The sequence below is a fragment of the Epinephelus lanceolatus genome, chromosome 19 (assembly GCF_041903045.1).
Source record: "Epinephelus lanceolatus isolate andai-2023 chromosome 19, ASM4190304v1, whole genome shotgun sequence".
NCBI lineage: Eukaryota > Metazoa > Chordata > Actinopteri > Perciformes > Serranidae > Epinephelus > Epinephelus lanceolatus.
Window position 1 is genome coordinate 23,570,201 of NC_135752.1, and position 21,569 is coordinate 23,591,769.

The window sequence follows — 21,569 nt, forward strand, 5'->3', positions numbered from 1 at the left end:
TGTATACCAGTCACTGGCGTTGTCAACAGTGTCGTGCAGGTCAGACAGTTCACAGAAATTAAGTTCCTCGTTATTTTTCCTGCTACCGAGAAATATGTTTGTACAGATGCTGCTTTTAGAGGAATAAATGATGTGGTGTAGAAAATTGTTTTGTAATATTTTAGCAGTTGTTTTTTCAGGAATGTGTCCATGAACCTCTAAGTGAATTGTGACTTGCAAAATGTTCTGCCCCTGTGTACTTAAAGTCAGAGTTGAACCTACTTTTGACCTCAGGTCACTGAAACCAACAGTAACACAAATGATCAACCCAGCAAACTTAAACAAGGTGAAGAGCACTAAATAGGTCATTAAATGTTACAAGGAACAGACATCACCTTCACCAGTACACTCTAAACATGAATGGTGATGAACAGTATCCAAAAGCAGTTCTTAAGCTCATGATCACAGAGCAGAGGGAGGCAACCTGCAGCTCGCCCCTCTCCAATGGCTCCCTGTGGATTCGACCAAAAATTAGGCTACATGGAAATGAATCACGGTTATTTTTGGACATTTTAATTTTCATTTATCATTGTTGTGGGTATAAAGTGATTCTTAGATTTAGATTTATCTCATTTATAAGGACAACGCACATTAATCAACATCTATGTAAATGTGCCAGTGTCAGCCAGCTGGCTAATTTTCAACTGTAGTCCATTGGCAAGATGTTTGGAAACCAATAAAAGGATAAAATTCACAGGACAAAGATGGCATAAAGACATAAAGACAGCATTAACTATAGCAATTAGAAACTGTGGAGGTAGAACAGATGCCATGCAAAGCAACAAGCAACAGCAGAGCACCAGTACATTACAGTAACACAGCAACAACAACAAACAGCATGTTAACTCAAACAGACATGCAAGCAACATGAAACACCAACACACAGATGAGCATTACATTCAGACACGCAGAGCAGCAATAGAAAGTAAACATAGCTAAAACAGAATAGTCATTATGTATGATCAAATGCACCAACACACAAGCCATGCGACAGAAGGTTAGCTATGCTGTTAATAAAATAGATATTGCATACATACCAATGCAGAGTTGGCTGCCTGGCAACGGGCAGGGACATAAAGCAAGTTATACAACAGTTAGTTCCGGCCCTGCAATCTGATTGGTCGAGAGACAGTAAAACCGTGATGATATTGGAGTACAACATCACAGTTATTTCACTGTGTATGTATCACTCCGCCTCACAGCTGATTGCAATCAACAATCAAATCAAAACTGACGGTTAGTGTCAGTTAGGTCAGCAGTTGCGTTGTAGGCTAATTAATTCATCCACTGTCAAACAGCCAAAAATATGGATTTATTTCCTAAAATAAGTTTTGAATTGAACTATGAATGGTCATCAGAGGAAGATGAGGGAGAGGAGAAGTTGAATCCATCTGAGCACACATCCAGGTTTGTCAGTGTTTCGTCAGCGGAGCTCAATTACTTGGAGAAAAGCAACATACTGTCAGATCAGAAGGCAGAGTCGGCTGTGCCTGTGAAGCGACAGTCCACCATGCAGTCACCAGAGACTTATTTCACCGGCTGCACAATTAATGGAAACCTGCAGATAAATGTGTATAAAGAGTAAGTGCCTGGCGCACCATGTCTGCGTTACATAGCAACGGTGACAGCGGAGTCCTGAGGGAACTATTTTTGTTGGCGGAAGACAAATAAAATGCTTAAATTATCTATTTTGTCCTCATTTTTCAACATTTCTTAATCAGCCTTGCTTATTTAACTGTTGAACTGTTGTATAAAAGCAATATCACACTCGAGCTCGTGATGTTGTACTGTGATATCGTCATGGCTATGATTCGGTCGTAGGCACGAGGCCGCAGACCAAGTGCCGAAGACATCACTCCCTCTCGTGTGATATTGCTTAATTAGCAGCAGGTTAGCCAAAAATAACAACAAAAGTGTTACGGTGAGCAATGTAGTGTGTTGATTAGAAATGCTTGGTTTGAGCCTTTGTTTGAAGGCGTGATAGGTGTTACAGTTTCTTATCTCAGGTGGAAGATTGTTCCATAGTTTAAAAGCTCTGAGAGAAAAGCCTGATTAGCAGAAGGAGCTGGACCTGTAAGGGATTACACAATCCCCTCTCAGTGCAGACCTTTTTACATTATCCAATTGTAAAAATGTAAAACCTATAGGCCTACAACAAATTTATTAAATGTTTTACCATTTCGTCAGATTAAATGTGAGTCATAGCTATGTCTACAGCCTGGCGCCTTTTCTCTGAAACAAGAGTGGTGGCTTGTCTTGAGTCTCCTTGGCAAAGCTAGCTGTGGATTCCTAATCCAGAAAAGGAAAAGTCTTGGAGGAAAATAGTGAATTTAATAGTGCATAGACAGATTTGTTTACTTTACCTACAAGGTACCAAATACTACTAAATACCTTACTGCGAAATAGCCACCTTATGGAAAAACACATTAATGATTAGACCTATTAGGAATGTTGATAAGTTAATTAAGATTTAACAAGGCTGTGTTATCTTTATTGTAAGGCTGAAATATATTTTGTGGCTCCAGACAGATTTAATTGATTTTTTTGGACCAAAAATTGCTCTTCTGGTAGTACAGGTTGCTGACCCCAGTCATAGGGGAATCTGTTTTGGTGCTATATGACACCCATCTATTGAAGGTGCAGTACAGCTCAATTGTGAAGTTAGAATTTAAATTTTTTAGCCTTGGGGCCCTTTGATGATGCCAGATAATATCATGGTCAAGTCAATATGTTTCTAAATGACACTTTTATTTAAATATGACTGAAACACACTACATTGCCTTTTCAAACCTGGAATAATCAGATTGATTAAGCAACACATGGTTAAGTTAACATTATCATAGGCGCCCTCTAAGCGCTGTATGCCTGAAACTTTAGGTAGGACACAGGTGGCATACTGTTGTATAGAAATTACCTTAAACATTTTTTACATGCGAGCACTCATAGGGCTTAGAAGTCAGGATCCATAAGAGCATATGGCCGGCAAGTCCATTTGATATTACCTAAGTGGTGTCTCAGACTCGTCTTACCTCCAGTCAAAACTTCATCTATAGCTTAAGTGATCTCTAACCTGTGACTGACCCCTGGGGATGGACTAGCTTCATTCAATAAGATTAAAAGACATAAAAGAGGAAACAAGTCATTTTATTACAGTGCTTGGCTTGGATAAGAGCAACTTATGAGATATTGATGTAGACAAGCACTTTATTATTATTATTTAGTTTGTTTGTGTGTGTTTGTCCCACTGTGACGGCTATGAAGAGGAAGAGAAAAACCTGATATTAAACACATACAGAGGAAAAATCTTTGTTTGATGTTAAGAGTCTCAAGGTGACTGCCGCATGGTCCTCTCTCTTATTCTTTCTGCCTAGTGTGCAGTCTTTCTCTACTACTGAATACTATCTCTGAACTTACTTTTTCACACACTGTATTTTTTGGTATCTTATCTAACGTTCATCCACAGTGGTGTAATGTTGTGGGATGTCTTACTAAACATGACAAAGACTATGGAAAACAGAAAATACATATAACAGCTGTCCTGTCGCACAATGACTGTGTGCCATTTGTTCATCCACACTGAACTGAAAGGCTGGTCTCCAGAAATTGTGTGAGACTAAACACCTTTTGGGAGCAGATGCATAGCCCAGAATGTTTCTCTGTACCAATGACTGTACATAAAGATGGACAACGCATCTTCAATTTATTCAACTGTAAAAAAGAAAGCCAAAATTTCTTGTATATGGGCGCTGCCAGCTTGCGCCTCTGACGTAATTTGGAGCCAGAGATCGGGAAGTGGAGCCGTGGGCATTATCGAGTTCTTGCCCATACACTTATCTGACCCAATCGCGAGCAGCACCACCAATTATGAGCACACTGATTGACACCAAATGGCAACCTCCGGGACAGAAAAATGAAGCTAACACAGAAGTGCCAAAAACTGGGATTCTTTAAATGGCCCCTTTGAGGTTTGCTTCAAAAGCGAGTCAATCCCCATAGACTTCTATGTTGAAATGCCCAACTTTACAGCAGAAATAAACATGTTTACAGCCTGGTACAAAAAATGTTTTTTGTGTCTATAACTAACTTCCCCATTCATGTCAACTGTATAGGGGTTGAATTTTTATATAGCTCACTAGTTTAAATGTTATTAAGGCTTAAAGTTATGCATAATTAATGGTGTGGCCCCTTCAGTGACAAGTCTGTGCTGACTGCTACCAAAGTGACAGTGCCGGTTAGGTAACGTAACCATGGCGTAACCCCAGCTGTACAGAGTAGGCCTATAGGTGTAGCTGTACCTGTTGCTATTTCAGCATGTTTTCAGTTTATTACAGTTAATTTTAATAGTTTTGTTGTCTAAAAAGTCCTGTTCATTCCTTTGTTGTACCTAAAGACCCTCTAAAGAGTCGGATGTTCAGTTTTTCCAGAAAGCACATTTGTTTTAATGGTTTTAAGCCTGTTTTTCACTGGCGAAAATTAGCATTAGCATTGACATTATCACAGTTAACTAGGGATGCTGCGATCCGGATTGCGGATCGAAAATATGCTGCGATCCAGCCAAAAAACGTGGTTCAGATCGGATTGCACTGCAGGGGAAAAGTGCGATACTAGCACTGTGATACTAGCACTCCATTCCACAAATCCGCTCCAGCTTTTCCATCCAGCACTTCATTGTAACACACGAAGAAGAGAGGAGAGTGGGTCTGTGTTTGGTGAACTTTGGTCCCTGCAGTTCTATGTTTCACACACAGCAGCAGCACCAGGCTGCCACTGGCAGTAGAGATAACTGACTTTGGAAGTTATGACTTTTTTATTTATGTAACAGATGTCAAACAAAGCCTTCTTTTAAATTTGTTTGATTTTTTTTATATTGGTTTTTTCTAATTTGTCTCAGAGTCACTACAGAGATGATATTTTATTTAATGCTACTGCCTATTTTATGTTAAAAATTTAAATATCTAATAAATGGCTCAAGTTTTGTCATAATAACCTACTGTTGTGGACTATTCATCTCGGGAAGTATGTTATTCTCATTTTGAGTAATAGCACTTGATCAAGCCTTTTCTATTATTCCACATTACAACATAAGTACTAAAAAAAGTAAACCTATTGGTCAGAACAGAGAGATAGAAAAATACGTTGGTATCAGATCAGTATCGGACCGGTACTAGGGCTGTGGTATCGGTATCGGATCGAAAGTGAAAAAGTTGGATCGCAGCATCCCTACAGTTAAACATAGCTGTAAATGCACTGTTTGCTCGATTAGGGTTATGGTTAGGGGGTTGGGGGTTGGGGGTTGGGTTAGGGTAAGGGTTAGCTAGCCTACCAAGCTAACAACTAGCTTTTGGGTTAGCTCCACCCTCTCTCATCCAAATATGGTCACCTCTCATCACTTCTGGCTCCAAAAATCCAAGATGGTGGAGTCAAAATGCCAGACTCAACACTTCAAATGCAACTTCATAAACCAATGAGTGACATCACAGTGGCTACGTCCATTTTTTTTAATACTGTCAATGATCGCCACACATAGCTGTCGATCATTACATTACGCCTCATTTTCATAGCATCAAATAGATATTTAAAACCACACTCTTTAGATATTAAACACTTGAACATACATCAGCATAATAAGAACTACCTAAAATAAAAGAATCTTTGGGAAAAATTTATTTGACGTGTACTTTAATTTTTTAGTTTGGCCCATGTCCCATCCACTAACATGGAGGGGGCAGGGTTTATGACCTATACTGCAATCACCCACCAGCAGACGATGAAGATATTTTGGCCTCGCTATTGGGGAGCTGTTATGCCTCATATAATACAGTCAATGCTCTGTACTTTTTCACTCTGTCCCTTTGAATCCCTTCCCTCCCTGCTCACATTTACCAGGAGATGTTGTCAGTATTTCCTTTGGCCTCATAGTGCACAAGTGCGTCATGATTCCCAACCCTGACGCAGCTCCTGTCAGAGCGGCTTTGGTGATTCCCTTGATACAAGGATGATGTCTCCAAAGTGGATGCCACAATTGCCCTGACATGGGACTGGTTGCTGTCCTCTGTTGACTGCACTGACTGACTTATCATGTCTCTGTTAGATGTCTCAATCTGGCATTGATGAGCGATGATGAGTACGGTTATTGTGCTCCAGAGCCCAGTCAACCAGATGCAATAATTCATTTCATGATTTTTTTAATAGCCACATATTTCAGGTCACCAAAATGATAACCTGCTATTTTTTTTTGAAAGCGCATTCAATTTTTGCACCAGTGGTTTTCTGGTGGAAATGACTCATAAATCAGCTCTCACATGGATGTCCATATGGCCCAATATCTCGCTGACTGAATGTGTTAGTCTGTCTGTCTGTTTGAAAAACCCACAGCACTGGTTGGCAGGTCTATCTGTCTCTCTGTCTGTTCTTGGAAGGTCCACCATATTACACTGGTGGGTCTATCTGTAAGCTTGTCTGCTTGGCAGGTCTACTGTATTAGCAGGTGTATCTGGCTGTCTTTCTGTCTGCTTGGCAGGTCCATCATACTGGCTTTGGTTGCTTTGGCTGTCTGTGTTAACTGACATATTGCCTGCAACTTTTTTTGTATTTTTTTGCGAGGAGAATGATAGTTTGGCTCGCAGTCAGGGGATTTGGTTGTTATTTATGTGTGTGTTAGTTCTTCTGTGTGCCTGACAAGATACCAAATGCTCTGTTAGCATGCTAATTGATAAATCAGAGTAATATAAACTGATATCAGAACCATCTGTTGGTTGGTCTGTTCAGGGGTTACTACAAGGAAAAAGTGCTTGAAGAGAACAACAGACTGATATTTTCACCTCCATTCACCTTGGAAAAGGTAATTTGAATTTTGGAGAGCAGAGATAAAGAGAAAAGTGGACAGGCTTCAGAGTAATGCAGCACAGATTTCTTTGGTCGAGGGTGGTAATGTTTTCCTGTTATAGCTGTGGTGATATTGGAGTGGCTGGGCCAGCTAAATGTGCTTTTTCAGGAGGCAAATGGGAACACTACACCCATTTGGGATTTCAGATTGCAGCTCTCCAAAATGTTCCCATTCCATACATTTATATTTCTAAAAGTAGATATACTGGAGCCGGGCATCAAATCTATTTTGAGATTAACTCTCAGGCAAGAGTTCCTTCCTTTGACACAACCAGAGCAAAGAGCATCCTCACATCCTACCTCTGCTATCTGCAGCCCCTCGGGTGGCCTCAAAGTGATTGGAACATTTGACAAGTGCAAGATTGACAGCTATTTCAGAAACAAGACAATTGTAAACTCAGCAAAGTACCATCAAATTGTTCAAATAGATGTCTGACATGAAGGAAGACTAACTGAGCAATACAGGAAACTATTCACAGACCTCAAGAGAAGCCTCCAGCCTGCCCATTACAGATATGCCGTGCATTTCCATGGAGGGTTCAAGCGTCAGAGTGAAAAATTCACTTTCAAAGGCCATTCTAACCCATCAAGAAAACTTCTAAGGAGAAAAACACTGACTGGCAAATCCTGCTGCGGCTCAAAACCTGTTGCAGTAGCAGCTTCATTTTCAGGCCCGGTAATCCTTTTCCTGTGACTGACCCCACGGGATGGAACTAAAGCCTGAGTACATCACTGTAAGCAAGATTGACAGTAGCCCTATGTCCTCTATCATAACCTATATAAATCAAGTGCTCGTTTCTTCCTTATGTATAATTTTTATACTGACTGTCTGTTGGACGGTCCACCACTTTGATTGAGACAGAATTATCTGAACAGCTATTGGATGGATTGTTGTGTGATTTGGTGCAGATATCAGTGCTGCCCAGATGAAGGTTTTCTGATGATTTCGGTAATCCTCTGATTTTTACTTTAGTGCACCCAGCAGGTCAATGCTTTGATTTCTTCTAAGAAATATTGCTCCAGTTACTTGACAGGTTTCTGTAAAAAAATGTGTCCTCAATAATCTGCAATTTTTTCCCTGAGGTACACATTTAGGGGTTGGATAGAAATGGATTGCCATGAAATTTGGTACACAATGTCATGTTCCCATCGGGAGTTTATGTTCGCACCTCGGTGAAAATGTAGTCCCACTGCAGCTTTTCAGTCATTTACGCCCATCCCTACAACACATTGTTATGGATCCCACTGTATGCTGTGATTGGCTAGTACTCGTGACGTTGATGTATCGAGGTCAGAGGCTGTTAGGGTTCGGGCAAAGTTGTTATTGTTAGGGCTAGCACAAATCAATCTCGGATATTCTCTGAGATTATAGTGGAAAACAAAACCTCACAAATGTACTGATTGAAAGTCAGGTGATGTAGTAGAAAAAGAGACACAGTCCAAAGAGGGAGCAAGATATGGTCAATGAATGGATTAAGCATACGACTTTCACACAGGACTGAGGTTTGAATCCCATGTGAGCAAAGTGTTTTGACTTGCTTGACGTATTTTCAGTTTTAGGATGTATTAAGCTGCTGAGTGCACACTGTGTACATAAACATTAGCAGAATAGCTAAATAGATGCGTTTGTTGTAATGTCATATTTCAATGTCGCCAGGGCGCCCAGGAATACGTGCCTTGTCCTACTCTGAAGTTGTTGAAATCCAGCGCTCGGGCAGTGACTTGTGTTGTCAGAACCCAAGGAAAAACATCCTTTAACATTGGCATGATGCGCGGCCGGTTGCTGTTATACTTTAGCCCAGTGGCACCAGGGGGAAACGCGGTGGGACAAGGACGAAAGTTAAGGCTGTGAAAGTCATTGTTGGTTGGGATGGGTCTAACAAACAATGACTTTCATCTGAGGGAGCGGTGTTCACATCCCATAAGATTCTAAAGCCAAACCCTGTCCTTTTTCCCTAAACCCAACCACGTGCCTTTGTTGTCGAAGGCAAAAAAAATGTAAATTCATGGTGTTGTACTGACTTAGTGTGTTTATTTTGAAAGAAACTGTATGTAAATGTTACACTTCCGTTTTCACAGGAAATTTATTTTGACAGAATACAATGCATGTTACTGGCAGAACATGACACAGCATCCCAGAACGTCAACAACCAACACACCCAGGGTACCTTGCACGTCGTATGTGCATGTGGAAAGTCCATGACCAAACATCAATATGTGACGAGGTCGGAGTGAGAATGCTTGGGGAATACATAAATCCGGGTGCCACATTGGCTATTTACACCCACAGGTGCAAATAGCATTGTTGGCTACGGACACCATGGGTACTAATAGCATCTGCCATTGTAATAACTTTGGTAATCCACTGAATTTGTGTAGTTCATCATCACGTCAAGATTTTAATTTGTGGCGTGACCTCTAGCTCTCCTGGTAGACTGTGTCCCCCATATAGGCTGAGTCCTTTGCAGCGGCCCAGGTTCGACACCAACCTGCGGCACTTTGTTACATGTCATCCCCTATCCCCCCTAACTTTCCTGTCCATCTTCAGCTGAACAATGAATTAAAGGCAAAATGCCCAATAGAATTTTTTTTTAATTTGTCCAGCATTTGGGTTATAACTCAATACTTACAAAACTAATGACATTCAGCTGTACTTTGTGTATAATGCTAATTAGCAAATGTTAGCATGCTAATACATTAAACTCAACTCTGATGGTTAACACAGTAGACTTTTAATGTTGTTACTGTATATTAAGTCTTGCTAGATTGTACATGTTATAGTATGAACATGTTGACTAATGATAGTAATAATAGCAGAAATGTCCAAATTGCAAATTTTCATCTTTATTTTTTTGTCTTGCAGTCTAAATATGAAGCTTCATCCCAGCAGGCCACGGGACTCTCCCTTCGATTTCGATTGCTAGAGGAGAGAAACCGAGCTCTGAAGCTTGAAGTCGCCACGCTTCGCCAAGATAAGCAGCAGTGCAGGAAACTGGTAAACCTTCCTCTTCCACCACTCCACTTCTGTCTCTTTTTTTTCCTTACACACACACACACACACACACACACACACACACACACACACAATCTGTCTTTCCAGGCCAATCGGAACTGTTCACACTCATTATTTTAGATGACAGGTTTTTTTTGCCTGCAAATGAACACAATAAACATATTTACTGATAGCTGTCCTCTGGAATTGAAACTAAGATGTGATTATCATGGCACATAATGTATGTATGTAGAGAGTGTCAGTGAGTTGCTATATTCAAGTCCCTGTTGCAGCTTTTATTCTTCAAGGACGCAGCTGTGTATAGCAGAGTGACTTGCATGGCCCTGTGCACATATACTCCCTCTGATTGGTCTAAGTTACGCAGACATGGGCATGTGTAATTTGCTGTAAAATAGATAGGGAGGGGCATAGGGTTTGGTGTGTATTGTACATGAGTGTGTGTATGTGTGTTTGTGTTTGCATTGTATGTTGGTGCATGCATTTGTGTATTTAGTCCTTTGGAGGCCTCCCCCAGGTGGTCTCGGATGGCAAGGTGTGTGAGCCGTTGTCTTGGCAACATGCCCGTTTGCAGGAGTGTGGACAGACTGGCAGAGAGGAACTGACATAACATAATGGCTGCTTCAGTTATAAGCCTCAATGGCTTGAAATTAGTTTCGGTAAAATAGAGCGAAACCCGCACACCACAGCCTGCATTTACAAACGGTTTATTGACTGTGTTTCAGCTCAGTGTAGCTCTCAGGCTAAAATACTTAGTCACACCACTAATAGTCACACCACTCATTTGGTTTGTGATTGAGTACACTGTCGCCTTCCCCTCACTGATGTGGTATAGAAGCATAATTGAGTTTGCGTCATAGACTGTATAGAAACAATGGTGGTAGCCACTGTGACATCAGCCATTGGTTTGTGGACTCACTTTTTGAAGCCTTGAGTTTGGCATTTTGCTGTTGCCATCTTGGATTTTTGGAGCTGGAGGTGGCCGTATGTGGATGAGTGGGTCGGGCTGTGGAGGACAGACAGCCTGTGGAGCTGTGGAGTGCAGACAGCCTGTAACTCAAAGTGGCCACATCCTTTATCATGCTTAACTTTAAGCCTTAATAAAATGTAAATGGATGAGTTATATAAAAATGTACTCCCCTTTCAGTTTACTGGTCGATCTATCCCAGCCCTCACCTATGGTCATGATCTCTGGGTAGTGACTGAAAGAATGAGATCGCGGATACAAGTGGCCGAAATGAGTTTCCTCCGTGGGGTGGCTGGTCTTAGAGATAGGGTGAGGAGCTTGGACATCCCGAAGGAGCTCGGAGTAGAGCCTCTGCTCCTTCGCCTCGGAAGGAGTCAGTTGAGGTGGTTCGGGCATCTGATTAGAATGCCTCCTGGGTGCCTCCTGTTGGAGGTGTTCGGGGTACATCCCACTGGTAGGAGGCCCCGGGGCAGACCCAGAACACGCTGGAGAGATTACATATCTCATCTGGCCTGGGAACACCTTGGGGTCCCCCAGGAGGAGCTGGAAAGCGTTGCTGGGGAGAGCGACGTCTGGAATGCTTTGCTTGGCCTGCTGCCCCTGGATAAGCAGATAAGATAATTAGCTACTGTAATGTCAGGCATTTTAACATGGGGGTCTATAGGGATTGACTGGCTTCTGGAGCCAGCTTCAAGTGGCTATTTGAGGAACTGCAGTTTTTGCCTCTTCCTGTTTCATCCCTGTAGGTCGCCACTTGGTTAATATTTGAAAAACTAAACCAGGTGTAGACCAGAACCAAAATGATTTGTGACATTCTCCCATATGTTGCCTCTGTATATAAAAACAAGATACAATACTAATGAAGAATTAGGGAAGAACTATTATTTCATGACTCGTTTATGGTTTTCAGCAGGTTCCTGTTATGCAACAAAATCACATTGCAATAGAAAATAAAGACAGAAACAATCAATAGAGGCAAAACAACAAAACGTAGGCAGCTACATAGACAATGCAGAGTAGTGGCCTGATTCCAGTGAGCAAAAGGGGATATGGGATTTAAATTAGTGGTTGCAGGTCTGTCCTTCCATCACTAGTGTTTATATGCATGTTTGAAACGTGTGATAGAGGTTATTGCTCTAATGTAGTATGGGATCCTGTTCCAGATCTTAGTTTAAGTATGACAAAATGATCTCTGACCATAATTTATAATTTATAATTTATAATTTAATTTATATAGTGATGACTCTGAAGTAGAGCGGTGAGTGTAGGATTGGAGTTGTGGTTTAGGATCTGACAATAAGATTTAATGGCTTGATTATTTATGTAGCTTCGAAAGTCAGGGCGTTAGTATGTGAGAGTGCGATGCAGTGATGAGTCCAAAGGAGGAGGTTATGGTCATGGATCTTGTAAGCTCTGTTGTATAGTTTGCTGTTGGTTCAATGCTTTTCTTTGTGGTGAGGGACCAAACTGGGAGACAGCAGGATATTATTGAGAGAAGAACTGCACGTAGATATTTGTCTGAAACAGCAGGGGTGAGATATGGTTTTATCTTCTTATAGACATACAGTTTCTGGTTGAGCTTCTTTGTTAGGTTCTAAATGTGGTGCAGATAAGTGAGATGCGAGTCAAGGAATACTCCAAGATATTTGTAGGTTTATTTGATGTTTAGTGTTTGCAAAATGGATAGGGTCAGACATAGATATGGGTTTTTTAGGGGAATGAAAATACATACATTCTGTTTTCTTGACATTAATAGATGATTATATTTCAACCAGTCATGTAATTGGTTAAGATAAGAGGATAGTTTTGAATTTAAGACAGTATTAAGGCAGTGAAACCTACCCAGGAACAGCTGGTCACTCTCCCTTCATTGTATGAGCTGATAAACCACTTATAATTGCATATTTACCATTGTTCCCTCTTCCTCTTCCACCTTTTTGTTCAAACAGCAAAATTCATGTCAACCTGCCCAGTGGGAGATTTGTATCCATCTTCATAGCCAAATCCTTGGCACAAACCATGTCTGTCACCGTAGCTAACGCGCAGTAGTCAGCAACATAACGCTATAATATTATGTAATTATGTATGCGTGTGCGTGTTCATGTGTTTTTCATATATGGCCAGACACTGTTGGAGGAAGTCCAGCTGGATGCCTGGCAGTCTTTTTGCTGTCACTGCTGACAGCTACACTATCACAGACTGCATCATGGTCATTCATGCAGAGACAGACTCAGCCATGGATCAGTTAGACTCAGAGAAGCTCAGTCATGAGAGTGGGTTTGTTCATGCAGATACACTGTACTGTGGGCTTACACTTACTGAGCGTATTGGAAGAATAGAAAAGACGTATCACATCCATCAATTTTGACTTAAATGCTGTATGAATTTTCTTTCTCTCCATTTTTTTATTTGGTGAAGGAAATATGGCCAAAATAATCTAAATTTATAAAAGGTTTTGATGATTATTAAATTCACAGTCAGGCTAAATCTAAAAGGTGTTGGTCAGAAGATGCCTTGTAGCAGATTCAGACAAAACACTCATTAGATTAAAGATATAAGATTAAGAGATGTGCGAGTACATAACACACACACACACACACACACACCAGATGGCTGATTAGCCCGTTAGTTAGTTATGGCTTTAAATGGATGCCTTTAAGGCTCTTTAAAGCTAAAGTTGGTAATCTACATGAAAATATTTTTCTGTCATATTTGCTAAAACTGTCACTATATCCACACAGTATGACACAAGAAGGATCATCTGTGAAAAAAATCATGTTCCCCCACCCTCCTTGTGCCTCTCACGGTATCTGCTGCAGTCTACCGCGGCTGAAGTAAAGCAAGAAATCAGAGCCGAGATGTCTCTAACTCAGTCGTTAATCATGTCAATCACTGCTCGTGAACTGTAGTCAAACTGTCAAACTAGGCAGCGTTGATGTGAATCAAGATTCTGTTACTACGTTGTCTATTCCTTGTCTCAAATATTTTCAGCAACATATGTTAGTGTATTGTTTGGCTGTAAAATGAGAACGTTTGCTGTGGTTGCTTTGTTTTGGCTCAACTTGGCTGGGTCACAAACTTTGTCATTTTAAAGCCAAACAGTACACTAGAATATGTTTCTGAAAACATTTGAGGTGAGAAAAAGGCAGTGCAGTAGCGGAATCTTGATCCATATTTGATGAGCGCTGTCAAGTTGACATTTTGACCGCAATTCATGAGCAGTAGTTGACATGATTGACAGCTGCCTTAAGCCCCATGTCCACCAAATACTTTGAGTATGGTACCTTTGGAACCAAAAGTAACCCTTCAGACATGGTACCTAGACCCTAGTGTTTCACAAACAGAACCCTTAAATGTGGGCGGGGTTGTTGTCACTCACTGCTCCGTCTAGCACTCACTATATTTCCTCATTACTGGTAACACAGATGGAAGTCTGCACCTCGTTTATCGTCCACAAACAAGGCTGCACACCAACATTTTCTCTCCATGGGATATTTAAAAATAGTGGGCTTGTGCATTTAGTTCTTCTCAGGCAAGCTCAGGGGGTTTAGTGTTGCCAGAGCCCACAGGAACGACCCTCAGCAATGCCTTTTTTTTTTCCTCCGAGTGAGGATTAGAATTTATGCAGCTCACATAACCTGGTTGAAATTAATATATATAAATGCTTGAAGATCCACTCATTACTGAAAGTGCGTGTCATATAAAAACTAAAGTAATGGTCAAAGTTGTCACTGAAATTTAAGGCTTGTTGATGGATTCATGTCATCAACTCATGCAATGAGTAACATTACAAGTTAACGTTCCACCTTAAAAGTCACCAACAGTCGGCCCAGTGAATTAAGTTATTTTTTTGTCTCCGACTCCAGCTGCTGCAAGTAGCAGCAAAATATCCTTTGTTTTTATAGTTACAGTTTACTAATAAAACTCTCCACGGTATGAACAGTGGTTACATGAAACCAGCCACAACTCAGCCCTGAGCAGAGTGACTGTCCTCTATTGACCAATTAGACTGCAGTGTTCACAGCTCCACCTTTTAGTACCAGATCTGTGTGCTAGGTACCCCAACAGAGGGGGAGCAAAAATGGGAACGATACAGAACAGTTCCATTGGTACCATCCACAACTTTTCACAGTGGAAACAGAAAAAAAGCGCACCTAACTGAATTGAACTGAAGCGTACTGCTCCCTTAATTAATTAGATGTTATGTATTATAAAAGCATCTCTAACCAACAATTTCCTATTAAGAATGGATTACATGACGCCTTATATGTAAGAGGAGCTTTTCATATTTGCTATAAAGCTGTTAGACACACATTTGCCAGGTGGCAAGGAGGACGACACAAAGTGAATGCTAATGTCGCTCCGTATCTGCTGGATGTGTAAATAGGCGACTGTTTGCCAACATCTTCACCGTGTCATTTGAAAAGCTGATCATATGTCAGTGTCGTGTCCTCAGCTTGTGTCTGCTACCACCAGTGGGGGGGGGATGTTGAAGGTTAAATTAAATAATAATACGTTTCATAACTAACCCAAATCGTCACATCCCAGTTTGGGCACAGTGCCCCACAGGCACATTCTGGTTGAGTGTACATGGTTCTTATCCAAGCACAGAGAGTGTAGTTGAGTAGTTGATTCAGATCCAGTGTGGTATCAGCAGCCTGGACATCTGCACGTCTTTCGGCAGTAGATGCTGGCTCCCTCTCAAGAACTGCAGCCTTATTGTGGTGAAAGAATTTGCATGCCCAACATTACAATAGTGTTGAGGGACTTGACAAAGGGCGACTCTATGGATCGGAGCCTTGGGGGAAAGAGTGACCACACCCAGATCATCTTGTTATCCTGTTGTATAGTCAGGTGTCATGCTGTCAGCCACAGGAAATGCCTTAAATCCACCACCTTGCGCTGTTGCATTTAATCCTTGTTGTACCCTTGAAAATGAATTTCATGGGGCACTTAGATTCTCTGCTCTTTCCATTCCTTGCCTTGCTACCTGTATGGCAGGAAAAAAATACAGAGAGGGTGAACCGCTCTCTAGGAAAAAAAACCAAACAAACAAAAACCTTTAGACCGGTTGCCTGGAAACAATCTGTGATAGACAGTCGGAGAAAGGTACCTTAGGTAAGGAATGACCTTCTGTGTGCTGTGTGGCTGCTGCTAAAAGGCCACAGCTGTCTCCCTGGACACCATCCCTATGGCAACAATTGTGTACTGCTAGCAGCTGGCCCACTCAGATGATTGTCCTCATGATGACACGGGCTGTCCCACTGCGAAGGGGAGCAACGTCTAATCAATAATCCCTAATAGCCATGTTGTCTCGGCTGACCCAGTAATCTCCATTTTAACTCCCTCTAATCAAAGATGCACAGACACACCAGGGTTAATAATAGTCTTAGTGTAATGTAACACAAATCAGCTGGAATAATGCTTCCACCACCCACAGATATTCAGAAAATTCACATTGTTTTGACTCACGAGGCTGTTTTAACAACTGGTATTAGACAGGGTGTGTTTAGGCTTAAGTTTTTTATTCTTTTCTTAATTGAGTTTATCTCAGACAGTGTTCTTTCAGACGGCTCGGGTTGTCTCTATATAACTACATTATCCTCTTTTTCCCAGTCCATTTCCCAGTCCATTTCCCAGTCCATTCTTTGTCTTGTTGCTTAAGTAAAACTGCTGAGACCTAAGGCGAAGCACAGTCAGCTTTAAATGGTCAGAAAAGAGGAAAATAATCTGAGATTTTTTCTCACTGCGCCACTGACTGTGCATAAAACAAGCAAAGCTATTAAACAAATGGGTCACGCTTTTGTTTGCTCAACAAGCATCATCCAACCTGTACTCAGCCATATTACCATGGGAAGACTCTGAAGGGGCTGCTATGACCTGCAGGGCAAAGGGTGACAGACAGAGACAACCAGTGTCAGTAGGCTAGTTTTTGGTAGCCTTCTTAGCTTGTGTGCTTGTACTTGAATGATGGTGCAACATTTTTAAATGTATACTATGCAGGAATTTCCTAAAATACAATGTAAAGTCTCAAACAAAAATAATCTCTCTCAGTCGTCACTTGTGACCCACTGGAAGTGTGTGGTGGTGTATTTATCTGTAGAGACTCTGCCCTCTACCTGTATTTTCTTATTGTCTTGTTGTTTTGCTGTGTTCAGGACATTTCTGGGCACAGTGTGCAGGTAACGTTGGGACGATATAAAAAGGTAGTGACCATGTGCCAGACCGTAAGTAGCATGCATCCAAAAGAATGCGACAAAATGCAGAAAAAAACGGAAATGTAGAGAGTCGAAACAGCAAGCGGACAAAGCTCACACCGAAAAACAAGAGCGAATCTGGGTTTGGCTTATACTTTTGCTGGTGATAGACAATTTCTGCGTAGTGTACCTATAAAATACAAAAACAATCATAACGATAAATAATAAACAATGATAATTTTATCCAAAATTCATGCAAACATCCTACTTAATATTATTTTATGTTCCTTTTCAATGGTGTATGCTTTTCATATCTTCTGGCAGCAATACTTCCTGAGTCCAAGACAAATTTCCCTATGGGGACAATAAAGTATATCGTGCTGTATCGTATCGTATCATATCGTATCGTATTGTATCACATCATATTGTATTGTATAAAGCAGATTTTGAAAACCACACATGATCCTTCCAAAACAAGCTACTTTTAAATTTCCATGTTACAGTTAAGACATAATGCTCAAAATAATTGCGATATTATCCCAGTGATCATAAAAATATGCCTAAATCTCCTAAAATGGCTCTAAAACATAGTGGAATCACTTTAACTTACATTATGTTAAGCAAATATTTGTAATGCACCAAACAAAGGACACACATTTGGTCAACATAATTTTTAATGAAAAACAAACACTCTTAAAAAGACAGGCTTTTCATCTGTTTAAATGGCATCATCATTTTGACATTAAATATGCCAATGCTTAATTGAAATATATTGTTTTTTGAGGTTAGTGTGTATGCAGCCTGTTTTTGCAGAATCTCTTTTATTGTTGGTGCCACTGGACACAATTTTCCCGATTATTCCGAAAATGGAAATTCCGCACGATCAGCATATTGTGAGTGTTTTTCATTGTAATACGTGATAAAATACCTGAAGAGGACACCGCTCAATGCCATTGTATTTATTATAACAATAATCAGTTTGTACTAAAATGTGTCTATTGTACCTATGTCAAATAAAGACTTTTTAAATTAAAACGTCACACCCTATTTATTAGATTACATTGTAGCCAGCAGTGAAAACATGCTAGCAGGTTAGCTCGCTCATCTTAGTGCTGCCTTTGTTGGTCATGTAATCCTGGCCTTTCGAGTGTCTTTGGGTTTTGTGTGTCTTTCTTGCTTTTGGTGTTTCTCTTAGCTATTTTACTTCCCTCATATCTCCTCTGTTCTCTCACCCCTTACTTTGTGTCCCATGGCTTCTTTCCCCTCTCCTCCAGCACTGTTGTTAGGTTTAAGCACAGTCACACTCTTGATTGTGGTTAGGAGAAGATCATGTTTTGTCTTAAAATACCAGATTCTGGGGGCACAATCCCAACAGGAAACATGGAAATGACTCACTAAATTACAACTGGTGTTGTTGTTTGTTGGTCTTAAACAGTGGTTTGCTGATTGGAAGGCCCCTCGCCTCGGTGACATGCTCTCCCCCATCCTTTCCACCTCCTGACGACAAGGTCAACTCATATACTAGAAACTTTGATATGATATATGTCAAATGTGCAAATGTCATGTATATGTGGTTTTTAGAAACATACAATGCCAACATTTTTCCTCTGGTGACTAGGCTGCCTCCCCAACCCACCCCACTTCCTGTCCTAACCTCCTTAGTGCCCTCACCCAGACAGGGGGGGTTGACTGAGGCCACTGATCTGGCCTGTGCAGCTTCATGCCTGCAGTAATTTAAGCAGATTTGATGTATATCAGGGAGGGCCATGCCAGGCTATAATCACATTTCAGGCATTTTCTGGGAGTTCATCCCAGACACACATTTTGAAATGAGTTATACGTTCTTCCTGGTAGTGAGTAGATAAAACTTAGATGATAAAACCAGTGCCGTAAGTTTCCCTATGATTATTATTACTCAGGAAACATCCAAACCCCCAGCCACAATCAGAAGCTGCTGCAGTCTGATGCTGAACGGCCAGTCCAAACTCTGTTTCATGGTGTGTGTGCACTTACCTTTGAATTCCAACCAAAGTGATCTACTGATCATGACCATATTAAGTAATTTACAATATCTGTTTTCATAGAATTGTCGTGACCCATAATCCATTTAACCACAATTATTATTGTACCTCACAGTGCTGCTTCCTAGGCAACTGCTGGTTTCGTCTTTTCTTTGAGTTGAAGCTGGTTATAAAAACAGCAGTAAAACAAATCTGTGAATAACGTTCACAGAAACAGATAGTTACATAAAAGTCCATTGGCTTGATTTTTAGAGCATGCACTGACGCAAGTGTGCGAAACAAATTTGCCGTCCATCTTGTGAGAGCACTGAATCACATTAGCTTTTAAAACTGCAGAGGAAAAATAAATTCTGTTGCATCAGAAGGAAAATGTGCTAAAAATACAGCACTGTCAAAAAATGTAGGGCCCTCCTGGATTAATTGAAAATCCCCTTAACCGGATTAAATCATTTTAGGGGCTAACTGTGGTATACCCACACTCACACTCACACACACACATGCAGGGACACGCATGAGCCCCCACACATAAGCTGATGTCAATATGATATAATTACTCATTGTGACAAGGAAGTGTAGGCAGTGTGATAGCAAGTGTGTTCTGTGTTGTAGTTAAAGGCTAAAAGCTGTGAAACTGTGAGGATTAGACTTGGAACAGACCGAAAATGGAATAATTGGTCGCATGGGGATAAAATTGAGCTCACAGTTTATGCATGTAGAATTTAAGTTTGGGTAGTGTTTCCACAAAACTTTATATTAAAGCACCTCAATAAAATCTGAGTATCTCAGCGTGGGGTTCTATAAGCCTGCAAGTGTGGAGTGAAATTATAGAAATGATGCTTGTAACTCCCCCCCCTGTAGCCTTGGAAGGTGGCTGTAAAATGTTTGCAGTGTACTCCATAAGGAAGCCACTACAGCATGGCTCTATGGGGGGCAGTGTCAGTATGTTGGTCTCTTGCTTGGTTGGTCAGTCAACCTATTTGGTCCTTACTGGATGGATTGCCATGGAATTTTGTAGAGATGTTTATGGTCACCAGAGGATGAATCCTGCTGATGATCCCCTCACCTTTCCTTTAGCTTCAGCATGAGGTACACATTTTTCGATGGATGGATTGCCATGAAATTAGGTAGACATTCATGAGTCCCACAGGGTGATGTCTAATAACATGTTCTTAACTTCTTTCTTAGTGCTAATTAGCATGTGTAGCACAGTAACATGCTACGCGAAGATGAACATGGTAAATATCACTTATGAGAATGAGCTATGAGAATGGCTGTAGACTTTTATTTGGGTTTGAGAGGGTGCAGTGTTGATCTCATTCATCTAAAAAGCAATTCATGAACAAAACCAATTAAAGACAAATAAAAAGAAGACCAAAATAAACTCAAAACACACTGTTAGTAAAATATAATACATTTAAAAGATAGGTGTTAATGGTTAGGGTTAGGTTAAGGGTTAGGGTTACATCTCGTTACTTACAAGGGGAATAATGTCTTCATGTACAATGAATTATAAAGAGGATTATTGCTACATTTGGCCTCGTATTAATTCACTACAATGTCACGTTGTAGAAGGGTTTAAAATACGTTGGGTGAGTTTTATTGTGCTGGCGGTGGGCGCCATGTGTAGGGGCATGTTGTGTAGGCTCCAAATGGAACATGGCTGCAGCTATACTCGAAGTGTCAAAATGTTAGTCCACAAACCAATGTGTGACATCACAGTGGCTGTTTGTTATTTTTATACAGTCTGGTTTTTTTTTTCGCTTTTTAGCGCGATGTTGGCAGCTTTTCCAGCCATGATTATGGCTTCAAAACTGGGCATTTTAAGCCAAAACATGATATTTTCCTGACCATAACCAAGAAGTTTTTGTGCCTAAACATACTGTTAGTATGTATTTTTACATATTCACTGACCAATGGATACTTGGTCAAAGAACCCCTGAGGATCATGCTCTGCCAGGACAGCTACAAGTGAGACAAATTTTAGTTGGCTGAAGGCCAAGTTAAATTTGGCACAGTGCCATGTAGGTAACAGCACACGTGATACCATCTTGAGAATATAAGCCATGTTCGACACTGTGTATGTATCAATCACTTGGCCTTGCATGTGGCAAATGTTGATCCGAGCTCGTAATGAACGTGCATTAAGAAAGAACTCCGACTCTCACATACCCATAAAATGTTACACATCCGTGGCAACAACACCAGCATTTATTCTTGTGATTGGGTGGAAATAACTGCATCCTACAATCAATAATATGCCCTTCTAAACATCGCAAACCATTGCTTTTTGTTTTATACTGAATAATATTGTTTACTGAGCTCTTCAGAGAAAACATTTTTATTCAATTATATTTAGCCGGGGTAAAATAGAGGCATCTCAGTCTGTGGCACCTCTGCCAAACACTTACACAACAGAATAAAAACAATGTTTACTCATCAAATTTTACTGC

General features: G+C 40.8%; 1 protein-coding gene across 8 annotated transcripts in view; it reads left to right on the top strand.

Moving 5' to 3' along the window:
• The window catches only part of rimbp2a (RIMS binding protein 2a), a 95,355-nt gene that overhangs the window by 7,363 nt on the left and 66,423 nt on the right, over positions 1 to 21,569 (top strand). For all 8 annotated transcript variants that reach the window (XM_033647261.2, XM_078161831.1, XM_078161833.1 and 5 more), the window contains one exon: positions 9,788 to 9,919. In XM_033647261.2, the coding sequence (XP_033503152.2) occupies positions 9,788 to 9,919 (132 nt within the window). The remainder of the gene's footprint in view (positions 1 to 9,787; positions 9,920 to 21,569) is intronic.